General features: G+C 52.6%; 1 protein-coding gene across 2 annotated transcripts in view; it reads left to right on the forward strand.

Moving 5' to 3' along the window:
- NOC2L (NOC2 like nucleolar associated transcriptional repressor) overlaps positions 1-16,276 on the forward strand; it is a 66,053-nt gene continuing 49,777 nt past the window's right edge. The window contains exons 1-11 of one of the 2 annotated variants that reach the window (XM_019493995.2): positions 1-128; positions 2,630-2,806; positions 4,416-4,596; positions 5,285-5,395; positions 6,228-6,348; positions 7,286-7,376; positions 9,376-9,454; positions 11,102-11,212; positions 12,387-12,500; positions 13,017-13,205; positions 15,745-15,884. In XM_019493995.2, the coding sequence (XP_019349540.1) occupies positions 2,790-2,806; positions 4,416-4,596; positions 5,285-5,395; positions 6,228-6,348; positions 7,286-7,376; positions 9,376-9,454; positions 11,102-11,212; positions 12,387-12,500; positions 13,017-13,205; positions 15,745-15,884 (1,154 nt within the window). In that variant the 5' untranslated portion in view covers positions 1-128; positions 2,630-2,789. Of the gene's footprint in view, positions 129-1,405; positions 1,498-2,629; positions 2,807-4,415; positions 4,597-5,284; positions 5,396-6,227; positions 6,349-7,285; positions 7,377-9,375; positions 9,455-11,101; positions 11,213-12,386; positions 12,501-13,016; positions 13,206-15,744; positions 15,885-16,276 lie in introns of those variants that run through there. The other variant, XM_019493994.2, reaches the window with a different exon arrangement.

Here is a 16,276-nt window from a genome sequence, read left to right on the forward strand (position 1 = left end):
ACTGTGGGCCGCGGACCACCGCTGGTGGGCAGAAAGGCGACCTCAGGCTAACGCCGACACGTTACGCCCAGCTTCCCAGAACTTGGCTCCCCCCAAAACCAACCAGGTGCATCCAGCGCGTTAGAAAGGTAAGATGACCAATATTAAAAAAAAAGAGCTGCTTTGATTTTGTACAACAGCAACAAAAAGGTGTTTTTTAAGTGGGCCGCTGAGACCCTCAGCAATGTTCAAGTGGTTGCAGGGAGGGGGGCGGGAAAGTTTGCGAATGGCTGCTCTGGACTAATACGGATGCAACCTGGATACCAGGCTCGTGCACAGGTGGGCTGCAGACTTCCTGCAGCCGGGTGGGGAAGGAGGGAATCTGCCCCCAAAGCGTGGCAGGTGGGCGAGACCCCGTCACCGATGCCCGGGGGAAAGGGCGGTGCATGCCTCCTGTGTATGCATGGACAGAAAGGGAGATGGCAGCCCTGTGGAGGTCCCGGCAGGCCCACAAAAGCCCACTGTGGGTCACGAGATGAGCGGAAGGCCGCGTGAGTGGGAAAGGCCCAATGCTGCACAGCCGGGCACACGGGCCCTTCCTCCGCAGGGCTCGGCTGCTGAGGACGGGCACAGAGGGCTGGGAGAGCTCAGGGGACACCCAACCTGGCTCCCAGCACAGGGGCACGACCCGCCGCTCCTAGGGCGGCAGCACAGGAACCACTGAGGGGCAGAGCGGGGCCCTCGGTCCTCAGGCCTGTGCAGGGATGTGTGTATCTGTACATACATGTATTGATTTATACCAAATATATGCACATCTACTCAAATACACATGCACACGTGTATACATACATACACATCTGCACACATGTGTATACATACATATGCACACATCTGTATATACATATATATGCACACATACATATCTACATGCATGTGTGCATATATGTATATGTACACACATACAGAATACACATAAACAGACAAGGTTCTTTGGGTAAATCCAATATCTTGTATTAGACCAACTCAGCCTACACCCCTAAGACACACAAACACATGTATATCCGTATATATGCACAGAGATATACACCCATGTGTACATATATGCACATACGTGCACATACATGCACACACATACATATAAACACACATATGTACATATAGGCAGACAAGGTTCCTTGGGTGAATTTGATATCTTTTATTAGACCAACCCAAATGGTTGGAGAATAGTTATTAAGCAAGCTTTCGGGTTCAAAAATGCACGCACGGACACACCTATATACACATATATGTGTGTGCGTACATGTACATACACACGCACAGAGCTACAGCCAGGCCCGGCTCCCCTAGTCCCTTTCCCAACCCTCGCGCCCGCCCGCACGACGCTTCGGCCTCTCGGCTGCGCGTCAACCCCAGAGTCAACCCTGCGGCGCGTGTGCGCAGGCGCGGGGGGAGCGGAAGCGCGGAGCACATTGCGGCAGCGGCGTGCGGCGCGAGGAGCATGGCGGCGCGCGGCGCGCGGTGAGCGGGGCCCGCCCGTGCGGCCCGCGGGGAGAGGGGGGCTGCCCGGCAGCTTGCAGCGCCCGCCTGGAGGGAGCTCCCCCTGGCGGCGGGGCGGGGCGGGGCGGGGCGGGGGCCTCCAGCTGGGTCCAGCCCAGCCTGCAGGGCAGGGGTGCAGTGAGCCCCTTTGGGGGCTGTTTTGGGCTGAGCACCCCATCCAGTGCGAGGGGCATGGGCACGGGCACAATCCCTGTGCACCAGCTCTCCCCCATGTGTGGGGAAGCCCTGGAGTGCCCACATGCATGGGCCCCTGGCAGGGGATATGGGGCCACAGGCGAAGCGGTGGGGGCAAAGCCACTGGGTGCTGGGGTTGCTTGCTGAGAGCACCCAGCGTGGGTACAGCCTACGGGCACGTATCAAAGCCCCCTGCCATGCCACCACGGGGACCAAGCTGTCGACTCCAGCCAGCATCTTCCAGTGGGACTTCCCACCCCATGTGGCTGGCAATTACAAGGGAAAATCTCGTGGGCAACTAACCTGGTTATTTTTTTTTAGGGGTTGGTTTTAGTGTTTGGATTGCAGGCACGTATTGAAACAGGAGGCCTGTGGGCTTGCAGTTCTCCTTTCTGCCTGGAAGAAAGTGCGTGAGAGGTTGTAAGCAAGCCGCCTGGTCTGGCCTATGGTGGTATAAGACCGTCCTGCCCTCTGGTAGCACTGCAGCCTGCCAAGCACTATGCTTTGTGTGTAACCCCATCAGCACAGGGTCAGGGAAGGTCACGTTATTACCCTGCCATGGTTTCATCCAAAGCTGGCTTTTTGGGAGTGTCTGCTGTGTTACAATCAAACCCCAGTATCTCCCCGACCCAAGGGGCAATACTTTTACAGGTTAAGAACTTATTTCTTTATCTGGTGTGAAGACCCCTGGTGAAACCTGGCAGGAGCAGGATTTTATCAAGCCCTAAAGTTATCTGTTTGAGTGGTTGTTGGCATCCAGATTAAACTTGATGCTTTTCTTTGGTAAAAACTGATCGTGCTGAATGTTATGGTCTAGTTGGGATGGGTGGGATGTGATATGACATGAAACTAAATTTGGGTGCATTTCAAATCCTGCATGCGCTCTTACCCTCTCTCTTTTCTCTCCTCCTGGAACTAGGAAACTTGCGGATCTGAGCGTAGATGAATTTTTAACCTCTGGGTTTGAGTCGGAAGTTGAAGGCGACTTAGAAGAGACTTTGGAGCTGGCAGAAGAAGGCATTAAAGGGAAGCAAAGCCAGAATGGGGAAGAAGGTGGCAGGAAAAAGAAACCCGTCAAAATGAAAATGGCAGAAAAGTAAGAGAGGTTCTTTGTATTTCACATTTCCCCAAATAGTCATTTAACACGTGGATTCTTGTGTTATCCTGAGATGCCCCTCAAAATGTTTTCACTTCTAAATACGCTGTCTTAAATAAGCTTAAAATAGACCTGGTTTGTTCTAGTCAGAAGGTTGGACAGAAACGAGACAGGATCCCCTTAGCCATACTGTGGGTCCAAACCTTTAGCCTGCTCTAGGTCACATGAAAGTCCTGTCTGATACAAATTACCACTTACCAGGGGACAGCTGTGTTGTTACTGGCCCTGCAGACTTGGTTCTGTCTGTAATACGAGTGTGGCATTCAATTAAAGTTGGTTGGAAAAGCTCGGGTAGACTTTTGACTCCGTTGCTGCCCTTGACGTTGCAGCACATTGCACGTGCAGTAAGAAGAAGGGCAACTCTTCCATCTGATGGAGTTAAGGGTAGATTTTTATTGTGCTTGTTTTACAGTGAAAAGTTCCTGGGATTTTCTTTTTGTGCAGTTCATAGTGATACACATTGCGCAATTTTTTTCTGCCCTAACAACGTTTAACGTTTTTCACTGGTATTGCTTTGTTTTAAGGGTGATGTCACATTTTGGCTTGTCTCTACCAAGTTTCCGGAGTACTGCATTTCCCTGTGAATGTCAAGGAGAGCAATCTCTACTTCCCTTTGAAATTTGACTTGATAGCAAAGCCTTCCTGAGCAAAGGGTTTTGGCAAGCCATAGAAATGGAAACTGCTTTTAACCCAGCACTGATGGGTTTTTTCCAAAACAAACAGTGGAAGACTCTCAGTATCCAAGGTGCTGTAGCTCCAGTTCAGGAGAGCCAGTAGCTCTAAAACATGCTTTCTATCACCTGTATGGACAACTTGGCGTGGTTTGCTTGGGAAAGATCAAGTGCAGTCTTAGGGTGTGTGTAGACAAAGCGGGGGCCCTAAACTGAAGTGGTGGGTTTTAAAAAACATCGCTTCAATTTAGGGTTGATTAAATCCCTGTGTTGTGCACACACCCTGTAGACTTGCCTGCCTCTGGCGGGGAGGGGAGGGCAAGCTGCTGGTTGGCGGAGCAGTCCCTGGGCTGTGGGAGGGCTGGGGCTTCCCTCCACAGGAGCAGCACCCACCCTCGGGCACCCAGCTCAGGTGGTCCCAGTGGGCACCACAGCCGCGGAGGGAAGCACCAGGCCCCTGTGCTGCTCAGGCAGGCAGGCTCCAGGGGGGTGGGGAAAAAAAAACCATCAGGCTCGCCACTTCTCTTGGGTGAAGCCCGCATTCCCAGGCTGCTGCCAGGCTGTCTGCAGGGTTTCCTGCAGAGCTGCACAGAGCCTGGTGCTTCGCTCCACAGCTGTAGGGACAGCAGACTAAAACTCCTCAAAAGAGTTTTAGTTTGCTGCGCCCCAAGTCATTTAAGGCGCATTATGCCTCTGAATTTCCTACAGCGGCCGGAATTAATGTGCAATACACCGCTGAGGTGTGCAAACACTGACACTACTAAAGCAGTGCAAGAGCATTTAGTCTACTTTAAAGTGTCGTGCGCACACGCCTCTCATCTCATCTACACACAGCCTTAGAGCTGGATCAGTAACTGAGTGTTACTGCACTTCGTTAGGAAAGTGAGGAAGGGGAAGGCGTCTGAACACAAAGACCAGCTGTCCCGGCTGAAGGAGAGAGATCCGGAGTTTTACAAGTTCTTGGAAGAGAATGACCGATCCCTGCTGAACTTCGATGACTCGGACAGCTCCGAGGAAGAGGGGGAGAAAGGGCTGCACACGCTCCCTGACACGCTGGAGGTACTGGGCCTGTATGAGAGAGATAGGGGGCACTTGCAAGAAGGCATAAACATTTGTATGAGTTACTGTACAAGGGTTGCATTCAGTTTTGGCTTGTGTGGTGCAGAGGGGCTAACAGTGGTGGGGAAGTGCCTCCTTGGAAGCCTGTGTGCAGGTCTGCAGGTGGTTAGACTTGTAATGCTGAAAGTGGTCATGCATGTAAGGATTCACTTAGCATTTCTGCAGCCATGCCAGGCCCTCCCTGATCTCACAGCCCTTTCTTGTCAGTGAAAGGGCTGAGTGTCCCTGAGATGCAGAAGAGTTGTGTGCACTTTGTGTTTTTTAATATGGAAATGGAGACCTGGAAGGAGTTCCCCAGTGTGAGGCACCCTTACTTACTACTACCCACCCTGTAAAGTTCCCTTTTTCCTTACCTGTGTGCCAACCTCCTGGCATGGAACTGTTACAGCAGGTCTCCTGTTACTCCATCTGAGGCTGCAAACTCCTAATGGGGCTGCAATGTTCCTCTGGGTTTGTGAGGCTGTATTTCCACTGATCTGTCTGTAGGCATCGATGAGAGCCAGTATTGAAGCCATGAACAATTTATCAGGCTTCCTTCACAGGGGTGGCGGAGGTAAGAGGGTGAAGCAGTGGGGAGAGTAGAGCTCTGTGCAAATGGCATCAGACCTGCTGTCTCCAACTGCCATAGGAAGTGAGCGATGATGACGATGACATCGAAGAAGAAACCGTGAGACGGAAAAAAGTCGACTTCATCACTGTGAGCTTGAAGATGGTGGAGCAGTGGAAGCAGGCTGCAAAGGTGAGGGCCGGGGAATAGGGTGCTGGGAGGGGGCAGGGCAGAGAGCGCTGAGGGTGCAAGCCCAAGTTAAAATCCCCTCCCAAGTGCAGTGCTGAGACTCTGACTTGAGGTGTGTTGTACTTGGCTGCATCTCATGCTGCATTTGGTTCAGCCTGCTAGCAGCCAAGAGTATGGGCAGCCCTGTCTATTATGCCAGGCCTGCTCCAGTCACTGGTTTTGTACTGATACACAGCAGTGGTTTAAGTACCAAAAGAGCTGCATTGGCATAACCCCTGTATACAGCTGCATCTATAACAGCATAAAGGCTCCTTCACGCCAGCATAGCTTCTCCCCTGCCTCGTGGGGAAGTAAGTTGAGTATGAGAGATTTTTATACCAAACCATACAGGGTTGTACCATTGTGAGGGCACCAGAAGCACTAATGCAATACCAGCTGCATGTGCAGCCAGGCTGTAAATCAGGCCCTGACTTTTTTTCTCTCCAGTCTGCCTCTGCCTAGGGTGTCACCTCTTGCTCTTCGTCCTCTCCATAGCTAAGGGCCCGATCCTTTGTGGATGTCAGTGACCGGACTTACAGTCCTCATGAATGTGTATTCTGGGCAAGGAATCATGCTGACACTGTACAACTCCTGGGCTATATAGACACCTCCTTAGGTTTAGAATACTATGAGATGTTGCAGATCACTCTTCCCTCTGTAAAGAGGATTTTGATGCTTCCTTTCCTGGGCCCAGTGCTTTTGAGATGTCCTGACACAAAGCAGTAAGAGATGACTAGTAATGAATGAATACAGGTCCTGGCTAGGACTCTCACTTCTCCCTGTTCTTCCTTTCCAGAAGGGGCTGACGCCCAAAATCTTCCACGAGATCACTCAGGCCTTTAAAGCTTCTGTGGCAACTACCAAAGGAGATGAGGGTGGAGCTGACCCCAGCAAATTCAAAGTCACGGACAGTGCTGGTGAGAGCTTTGGTTCTGACTAAGGCTGCCCTGACTGGGTCTGTGGGAGGGTTGGAACAGGGGTTTGGGAGGGTGATGATGAAGCCTTTGAGGACAAAGTTGGGGAAATGGGTGGAAATTAAGTGGGCCAAGTTTATGCATATCCATCCCCTGGAAACTCAGCAGCAGCCTATGGTTCTTTAGGAAGGACTTGGCTGCTTGACAAAGCTGTGTAATGCCCCTGCCTAGAGCCTGCCCCTGAAGCAGTGCTGGGTTTGAGACAGTGCTATGCCCCTCTCTCCTCTCCAGCAGCCCTCATCCAACACTGCAGCATGTCTCTACAATTCCTTGTCAGTGCCTCTCCACTCCAGCATGGCAGCACAGCCAGTCCACCCCAAGGAGGGCCAGTACACTGTTCCCAAGACACGTAACCAGCACAAAGAGAGGGCCTTCAGTCCCTGTCAATGGCTGGACTTGGCTGCTTTTGATTCAGTGTCTGTCTGCTCTTGGCAGTCTGTCCCCAGGCCTGCCTGGCCACAGGGAGCTCAGAGGGCAGTGCTAGGCTGGTGACCTCTCGAAGGAGGCTTGGAACCTTCTGCCAACCTCACTCAGTCACCAGCTGAGCTGCCCATTCCACTCTCATTGCCTTCCAGACCTGATGCCATCCCCAAGTGTGGCAAGGCAGGGTTTGTTGAGCCTCAGCAGCCCCTATCACCCCTTTTTTTTGCTCAGTGTGCGGTTTGTACACCTCGCATTCTCCTCTTGGGAGGAAAAACCCAGCAACCCTCTTTTCTAATGCAATACAGCTCATAGGATGAACATACTGTCTGCAGCCATTGCTCTAGAAAAGCTGGGTGAACTCTGGGGGTGGCGTCCTGCTTATTTATACTGCAGTAGCACTGGGGAGCCTGAGTCCCAGACTTGCAAGCACTTTACCATCCCATTCTCTTCTGTCCAGTGTTCAACGCTCTGGTGTCTTTTTGCATTCGGGACCTCTTTGGCCACCTGCAGAAGCTGCTTCAGGTGAAGGTGCTGAAAGACAAATCCAAGTAAGTTGAGTGCTTTTTCCTTGTACCAAAGGGCATTGCCTGGACTTATTTTGTCTTGTAACCTGCCTATCTGGAAGTCTGTTGCCTATCCCAATGTTTATGGGCTTCTTATCCCCAAACCTCAACCCTCCTGAAAAGGGGCATAGCCCCTGAAGACCAGATTCCAGTGTCCTGTATCAGGTGGGCATCCACCACCCTCATGGACCAGCATGGGGACTTTCCTCCTGCCCAGACACGCTTTGAGGCATCTGAGGTCCTATTGTGAGGAAGGGGAAGGTGGTTTGCAGCTGTCCCGCTTGCTCTTGAGGCATGTGACTTTACAGCAAGCCAACCCAGTGCTTTAGCTGTTTATTGCTGCTAATGCCTTAGGCCCCGGAGCCTGAAGCATGGCAGGCTGGAGCTCCCTGGTGTGACCCGGTCAGCGTTAGCTCATGGGTGAAATGGAGAATAACAATGAGCAACTGGGCGAACAAGGGTACAATTAATCCCTTTCTCCTGAAAGCTGGCCTGGGTCCAGGATCTCCACATTGCATTCCTGGCCCCAGTCATCTGACTTGCCTGGAGAAGGGAGAGCATCTGACTTGCGTGCATAGTTTAGTGCTCTCAGATTCTGGCTGGCAGCTAAACAACCATGACCTAAGGTTGTGTCTTGTGCCCCTAGATGCTCAGGGGCTGCACTGGGAGGGGAGAACTGTGTGGGTCACTGGGGCAGCACGAAGTAGCGCTGGAGGCTGGGTCAAGAGCAGACTTGGCTGTGAGTCTGTGCTGACCTAGTGCCACAGTGTGGTGGTCGGGATGAGGCAGCTGGAACTAAAGGCCAGGGCCTTCTAGGGAGTGGTGAGACCCTCTACCACACTATGCAAGCTGCGGGGGGTATGTTGGCCCCTCAGCCAGGCTCCCTGTGAGGAGGCTACAGTCATCTGTCCTCCCCGTCCTGTTCAAGCCGGAGACTGTTCTCATCTTGTCGTCTTGCCTTCAACTCTTGCCATTTTCATTGTAGTCCACCCCAGAGGTGGCTGCATTTAAGCAGGGGGTAGAGCCAAGCCAGGCGCTCTCCTTAGGTTTGGAAAGTGCATTGTGGTCCAAGGCAGTCCCTGCCAAATATTATGGGAGGTGGGATGGGTGAAGCACTGGGTTCCTTGCTGGCCTATGTGAAGTGTAGATCCCAGTTCCTGTGCTCGGGCTATGAGGTGGTCACAGTGGGTAACAGCTCCTCCTCCTCCTGCCTAGTAGGCCTGAGCAACACAGATCACGTGTCAGATCACACGTCTCTACTATTAACGGAAACCAAATGCTGCTTTTAAGTAACAGCCTCAGCAGTGCCTGCAAAGAAGGTAAATGGGGCCTCTACCAGAACTGTCAGACACCTTTACCTTTCACTCCAGTTCAGCATCTCTTCTGTCAGGCAGGCTGCACCACGGTACTTTGCTCGTACTGCTGTTCCTGGCATCCCCTCTTGCAGGCTGGCAGCACCATGTTGAGGATGAGGCCTTGTTCCTTCATTTTAATGGGAGTCTGATGCCTCCATGGCCCCCTCGCCTGGCTGAACAGAGCATGCTGGTTGCCTAGGAGTTTCCAGCTGACGGATGTCAGAACAAATCATCCCCCCTCTCGTTCTAGAGAACTTTTTTTTTTGTTCAGCCCCAAAATGGAGACTCGGTGATACCAAAACATTTTGCAGATTAACCTTGGTTTTGCCAAATAGCAGCAGGAGGTGATGGTGGGGGGTGGATTTGAACAAGTAGTGGGGGAATCTGAACATTTGTTTTAACATTTGAGAATAAGAGGTTGAGTTTTCAGCTGGCAGCAGCTTTCCCCGTTGAAGCTTCCCTTGCACTGATTTAATGAAAGCCCTTTAAAACAAACGTAGCCAAAAGGAAATGTGTTCTTTGACCCCAAATGAACCTTTTTCCCTGACTTCTTGGTTGTCACTGATTGCTTTTTTGCTTCAAACCATGCTGCTTTCCTTGCTCTCAACCCAGCTCTTGCCTATTTCCAGGCTGGTACTGCCTTCAACCAGCCCGTTCTGGGCCAAGCTGCGACTGGATATCAAGATGTACCTGAGCTGCACTGTCCAGGTAAAGGCCCCGGCTGTGGCTGTGCTTTTGGGAGGTCCTGGGATTCCTTTTACAAGCAGTCTCATGTTTAGGGCATCATGGATTGAGGAACAAGGGAGACAAACGTCTGACTTGCCACTGACGGCCCCTTTAAAATGAGCCGGTTAATGGAGCAGATGTTTGCGGCGTCATTTGCTCTAATTGCCCAAACCCAGTTTCTCTGTGGAAGGAGATTCCCGGAGAGATGAGGATTTCCATCTTTAGCTGCTTCCAATCAGCTCCAAAGGAGGGATGTAGATAGGTTTTTGCTGTCCTCTCCTGCTGCCCAGAGTGGTGTCCATTTGCTAGGGGGCATCTGGGCATGTCTCCCTGCTGACTCCCTGCCAAAACAGAAGCCTCGGGTGTTGGCAGTGCCTTGGACTCCCCTTTTCTCTAACTGTGGCATGGGAGGGAGCTTTTTTTTTAAATAATTAACCTAACTGAAGTCCCTGGCTTTGATGAAAGGGTGACAGGGATCCATCCCCGCTGACCACCTCTCCCTCCTGGCTCATCTGTTGGACCTTTCTGGCTTTCATTTCACACCTGTGGAATCCGGTCAGACAGAAGCAGTTTAAGGCGCTGACCCTGTTCCTGAGTCTCCCCCACTAGTGTTTTTGGGGTTTAATGACTGTCCCTTCCTTCCGCTGAAACTTGCAGAGAGGTTCCAGTTGGCAGGCTGAACCTCACATCTGCCCTGCCTCATTCTACCTCATTAAAAGCTCCCACCTATGCTGGGAAACATTTAGATTTCCATGTGTGGCATCCTTGTACTTGCAATGCTGCATTTCCACCCTCCTCCCCCAAAGGCTGGGAGAAGCCAACGTGCCAGTTCATCCTGCACCCCCGCAGCGTAAGAGAGAGTGGGGATTTTGTCATTTGTGATGGGTAGATTGCTCAGCCTGCAGTGGGAATGTAGGGGAAGGAAAGCCAGGGAGATGGGATGAGTGCGCCAGCGTCCTTCCAGGCTGGAGGTGGGTGGGATGACTTGCCACAAAATCCCCATCTTGTTCACGGAGCCGTTCCCTTCAGGGCCTGGGCCTCCTGTGAGCAGCTGATATGAGGATTGCAGCCAGCGCGTGGGAGCTCTGGTGCAAGGCAGGTGACAGGCGTCTTGAGCGCCTGCTCTGTCCCCATGTATGCACCCGCCTGCCACTGGCTTTTCAGGCCCTGGATGATTTCCCTGTCCCATGTCTGTGTGAAGGCCTCACAGAGGCTCGGCAGGGCAGTGGCTCTGCTCAGTCCTGTCTAGTCACCAAGTAGATGAGAGAAGCATTAAGGGGAAGAATTGTTTCCTGTAGTGGCTTTTTGGAGCTCTGAGCTATGCTGGCAGCAGGTTAAATAGTTTCCCAAACTTCTGTGGCTTTAAGCTCTTGAAACAGAAGCAAACTCCTCAGCTGGGAGTGGTTTCCACTGGGAGAGAGCAGAGGGTTTGATGTTCAGTTTTCCCTGAGGAAGTGTCTGCATGGCAGCGAGAAATGTGTCCCCAAAACCAGGAGTCTGGGGTATCATGCCAGTCATGCCTCTGTGGCAACAGTGGGATGCGGCTGTCTAACACATGCATGAGAAGGGGTGGGTGGTGGTGACAGCCCCCAGGCCTGACTGGACAGGTGCTGGATCTACCTCTTGCAGCTCCTGTCCTGCTTGACAGAAGCCTCCGTGGGAGCCGCAGTCCTGCAGCACGTGAGCACCGTCGTGCCTTATTACCTGTCCTTCCCCAAGCAGTGCCGCATGCTGCTCAAGGTAAGTCCATTCATGGACATTACTGACATCAGGCCCTGGGGGGTCCCCTTCCTCCATCCCTTCCCCTGCCTTGGATCTCTCATGGCCTTCAGGAGTTGGGCTGTATCCCAGGATGGAGCAGTCTCAGGGCTACCCCTGTTCCATGTCTGTCTGCTCTGCCTGGCTGTTCTTTTAGTCCCATGAGGCCAGTAACTCTCAGTCCATGGTTTAGGGTTGTGATGTCGGAAAAGAGCCACAGGTGATATCAGTGTTGTTTTGAACCGGATGCATCAGATGCACTTTTGCTTCAATCATGGCTAATACAGCAATACCCTGTTGGGCTGTGCATGTGTTAACTAATGCCCTGGAGATTTTTCTTTTGAATGGGAGTGTGTTTGCCCCTGTTTCCTTAGTGGCATACAGAGTAGGGGCTCCTTGGTTAACACTGACAGCTTGTTTGGCTCCTAGACATCCCTGTTTTAAGCTTATGGTTATCAGTAAGTTATGATGCCAGCCATGGCACTGAGAGAGTGGGCACTATGCCTTTGTGCCCCCAGTTAATTTTTACGATTCATGGCACTGCCCCCATGCTCACCCCAGAGGGTCCCAGAAATAGTACAGAAAAGCTGTGTGTCTCTGAAGCGCGGGTACAGGAATGGCAGCATTCAGTCTGTGTGTGTGCTAGCGCTTGACTCGGGGGAGCTGGGGGTGGAATATTTTTACAGCAACTTAGTCACAACTGCTGATCACTTTGCAGCAACAAAGCATGGGTGGAGGCGTGGATCATGAGAGGGGGGCAACTGGTGATGTGAAACATCTTCCAAGGCTGTTAGTGCGGTGTATGAGTGGGGTGGGAATGCTGTCTGGGCGGCAATGTGTTGCCCCAAGATCATTTAGATCTTGTGTTTCAAAGCCTCTGTTGAGTGCTGCAGCCAGGAAAGAACTGCTTCCTTGGCAGCAGGAACGAGAACCTTGGTGGAGATGCCAGCTTCCCCCACGTCCCTGTTTGAGGCAGGATACTGAGCTTGCTCTGGGGGTGTTGCCTGGGATTGGAGCCCCATCATACCAGATGCTGTCCAAGTGTGGCCCCTTTTCCCTCTCCAGACCCCAGAGTGAGGAAGCCCTCTGGCCTCTTTACCAAGATGGGAACTTGTGCAGTGCTTATGTGTCCCCCTTTTGTTTCCCTCCTCCCCAGCAAACCATCCATCTGTGGAGCACAGGGGAGGAGACTGTGAGAGTCGTGGCCTTCCTGGTGCTGAACAAAGTCTGCCGGCACAAAAAGGAGCTCTACCTGAACCCGGTGCTCAAGGTAGTGGCAGGGTTTGCTCTGCAGGCTGATGTCGTGTGATTTCTCTGCCTCCCAGGGCATGATGGACGAGCTGTCAGAGTTGTGTGCTGCTGGGATGTGCCAGAGTAGAGGTTGGATGGCATGCTCACTGCTGTCTATGGTCAGAAATCCTCTGTGCCCGTGGTGGCAGGGACAGAGGGCAGCCAGGCCACTGGGCACCTGAGGAAAGGAATTTTGTTTCTAGGGAGGTGGACTTGTGCATTGCACAGACCAATCCCAAGGCTGGCATGATGCATTCATGGCTGGGAGACCCTAAACAAGCACTCTTGCTCACTTCTGTGGACCCAGCTGCAGTCTCGCTGGCAGAGCGGTGGCAGGAAAAGGCTGGTTTTGCCTGCTTAGCCGTCTCCAAAGCTGTCTGGATCTGATTTTCCTGATCAGTGCCATGCCAGAAGCCCTGCTGTGTCTACGGCCTCACTGAGATGTACCCCTCCTCCACCCAGCTCTTTTCTGACCCTGGGTGCCTTTTCCCTGCAGCAAATGTACATCGCGTTTGTGAAGAACTCCCGCTTCACCTCCCCCAACGCCCTCCCCATGATCAACTTCATGCAGCGGACCCTGGCAGTGATGTATGCCCTAGACACCCATGTGTCCTACCAGCATGCCTTCATCTACATCCGCCAGCTGGCCATTCACCTCCGCAGCGCCATGACCATGAAGAAGAAGGTAGGTAGCAGGTTCTACAACCGTGCACTTGTACCTCAGGGTATGGGGACAGGAAGGGGTATTTGATGAGCTGCCCTAACACACCTGTGATTGGGTGGGTGAGCTTGAGTGGCCTGTGTCGTGTCTTGTATCCTGGGCAGCCTAAGATGCAGTGGGCTGAGGAGAGAGGTAAACTCTTATCCCTTCTTCGGTGCTTCTGCTTGCTCTCAGAGAGGTTGCTCTGGCTGAGAACTGCCGTCCAAATGCCTCTTCTCTCTACAACCAGAAGCTGCCCTCCAGCAAACTGAGCTTAGCTCTTTCAACAGCTCTGCTACAGGCAGACTGCTGTGCTTCCCTGGCTGGAGCGCAGCTGTATAGGGGAATGATATCCTGCCCCTGATCCAGTGACTCTCTCACCCCAAGCTCAATAGATCCTGGTGGATCTTCTCCCACACCAGACACGTCCTCCTGTGTGTAGTGGGAGTATTTTAAATGCCTAGCAAGACCCCTGAGGAGAGAAGATCATGAGCCTGTGGCCCTCCAGGAGTGTCAGCCTGGCAGATCAACCCTACCTCCTCAGCTGCAGCCTGTATTTGCTCAGCACCATGGGTGAACTCCCCTGAGCAGAGCAACTACATCCCTCTGGGGCAGCCTTGATTTGGGCTATTTCCCATCTGACCTGCCTGTCTGGAGTCAGGTTGCCAATCCAGCCCTCACAGTGGACAGGAAAACGAACCCCTGTTGACTCGGTAGCACTCGTGTCCCGTGGGACTGGTTACTGCATAAATGTCTTGGGCATTCAGGCTGGGGGCGAAACCAGGCAGAGAGAAACAGCATCTGGGCTTAATGGGATTGTGTTAGCTTCCCACACCTCTGCCCCGAACAGATAGGACCCAAAGCCACTTGATTGCCCAGAGGGCTTGAGGGAAGCTGAAACCACACCAATGCGGCCAATGCACACACATCCCCACAATGAGTTGATTGGTTTAAAATGAGCAGGGCGATGCTGGAGGGTGGATTAGGGGCCGTTGACAGGTCTGCATGGCCTGAATGGGAGGTTGGAGCACATGATCCTGACCTGTCCAGTAAGGAATGACCTTTGGAAAGTGCCTGGGAAAGCAGAGTGAGCCTGGAGTGCTAAACCTTTACCTCAGCTTCAGCATAGGTTTCTGGGTCATGATAGTCAGCACTTCACCCCTCTCAAGGGACCGGTCCCAGTGCCCCTGGGGGAGAAGTATGGAGCCCAGTGCCTGTGCTAGGGGCAGCATTGGAAGGCTGTAACACTTCAGGTTCTTGCTGAGCTCTCCCAGCTTGGTGGGTCTGCCTGCAGGTGGAGAAGTTCCTTTTTGGGACTTCAGGGGTTTTCATTTGGATGGGAAATGCTAGTGAAAGGGCTGTTTCCTTATGGGACTTTGATTCCCCTGAGACTGTCCACAAGTAGAGTGCAGATGAGGGCAAAGGAAGCCATCCCTTACTTGCTTAAAAATGTTAGTAGAAGCCTTTGTCCCATGCTGCCTGGTCATATCGCTTGTGATGGACAATGCAGCCTGCCATGCTGCCCATGTTAAACCCAGGCATGACCCCTGGCCTCGTCTCTTCTAGTTATCCTGAAGGACCGAGATAGAGGTAGAGAGGGGAAGCTGAACACTTGCTCTCAGCCCTGCTTTGTCTTGCTCTTGGCTTTGGTGAGAGGAGGCTGTCAGTGTGGGACCCATGCCAAAGCCCAGGGCATGGGGGTCGGGGCTGAGAGAGGACCCCCACCCCCAGCCTCTCCCTCCCCCAGGAGGAGTCAGTGCTGGACTGGCCAGCTGTAGCAGCATGACACATGTTCTGGTGGTGAAGGCACCTTGGAGCACACTAGCAAGGGATGATCCTTATACAGAATTTCAGGGGAGTAAAGCCCCCTGGTGGCAGAAGCTGGCCACCACACTCTGCTTTTCCAGCCAATTTCCCTATTTCAGCCGATTTCAGGGTAGAGGGGTTTTGTGCGCAGTTTGGGAGCAGACACGGGTTCGGTGGATAGCTGAAAGGAGAGGCAGGTCCCAGCAGGTTCTGCTATCTAGCTATCCAGGTTCATTTCTCTGCCTTGCCATGTCCAGAGACTTGAAAGGAAGTCTGCTAGGTTGTGAAAGAAGCACCTCCCAGCCTGGCTGTTTAAGGAGGACTGGGGTTATCCCCATTTACTGGTGGAAGGAAGGTTCCCCAAGGCTCCTACACGGTCTGTCTCTGTGAGGGGCCAGGTGTTCAATAGACGTGCTCCATGCCTGAAGGCGAGCTGCCAAAAAGCACATTGCACGTGGTGTAATCTTCCCTCCAAATAACAGCTAGCACCACACAACCATTGACATTTCCAAGGCATTGCCCAGATTTCATTTCTCACAATCTCTTGAACTCTGAGCCAGCACCTTCCCTGAGCCTGCCATCAATAACTCGCTGCTGTCCCAGCCGGGTCTGCAAGCTTCCTGGCTCTGTCTGCATGGCAGCCTGGCCGTCTGCTGTGGAATCCAGGTGTGACCCATGCCTCTTTTTCCAAGTCTGTGTTCCTGTCTGCCTTCTACAGGAGAACTACCAATCCGTCTACAATTGGCAGTACGTCCACTGCTTGTACTTCTGGTGCCGGGTCCTGAGCACGATCTACCCCAGTGAGGTCCTGCAGCCCCTCATCTACCCTCTGACCCAGGTCATCATCGGTTGCATTAAGTAAGTAGGCCTGACTTGCAGGGATGCTATTGTTATTCTGCCTTCTGTGAAGACCATGTCACCTGGGGCATGGACAGGAGTGAGGGATATGTTTGGTTTGTATGGATTTAATCCTATATTGTCAGGGATGCCTTGGAGAGGTATCATGTATGAAAGTGCATCAAATAGAAATGAGGGACTGATGTTGCCTGCCCTTACTGGGGGTTACAACTAAAAAAAAGCAGCTCCCCTGGTAGCCATGATCACTGAGCAGTCAATATCTGTGGCTGAGCAGAATGGAGGGCAGGGAAAAGTGATGCGTAGCAGTCAGATAAAGGCATGAGCCAAGCTGCCTGTCGAGCCAGACTTCCTTGGGGTGGTAAATGCATTGGCTGCTGCTGCAACGCTTCCAG

The sequence above is a fragment of the Alligator mississippiensis genome, chromosome 13 (genome assembly GCF_030867095.1).
Source record: "Alligator mississippiensis isolate rAllMis1 chromosome 13, rAllMis1, whole genome shotgun sequence".
Taxonomy (NCBI): domain Eukaryota; kingdom Metazoa; phylum Chordata; order Crocodylia; family Alligatoridae; genus Alligator; species Alligator mississippiensis.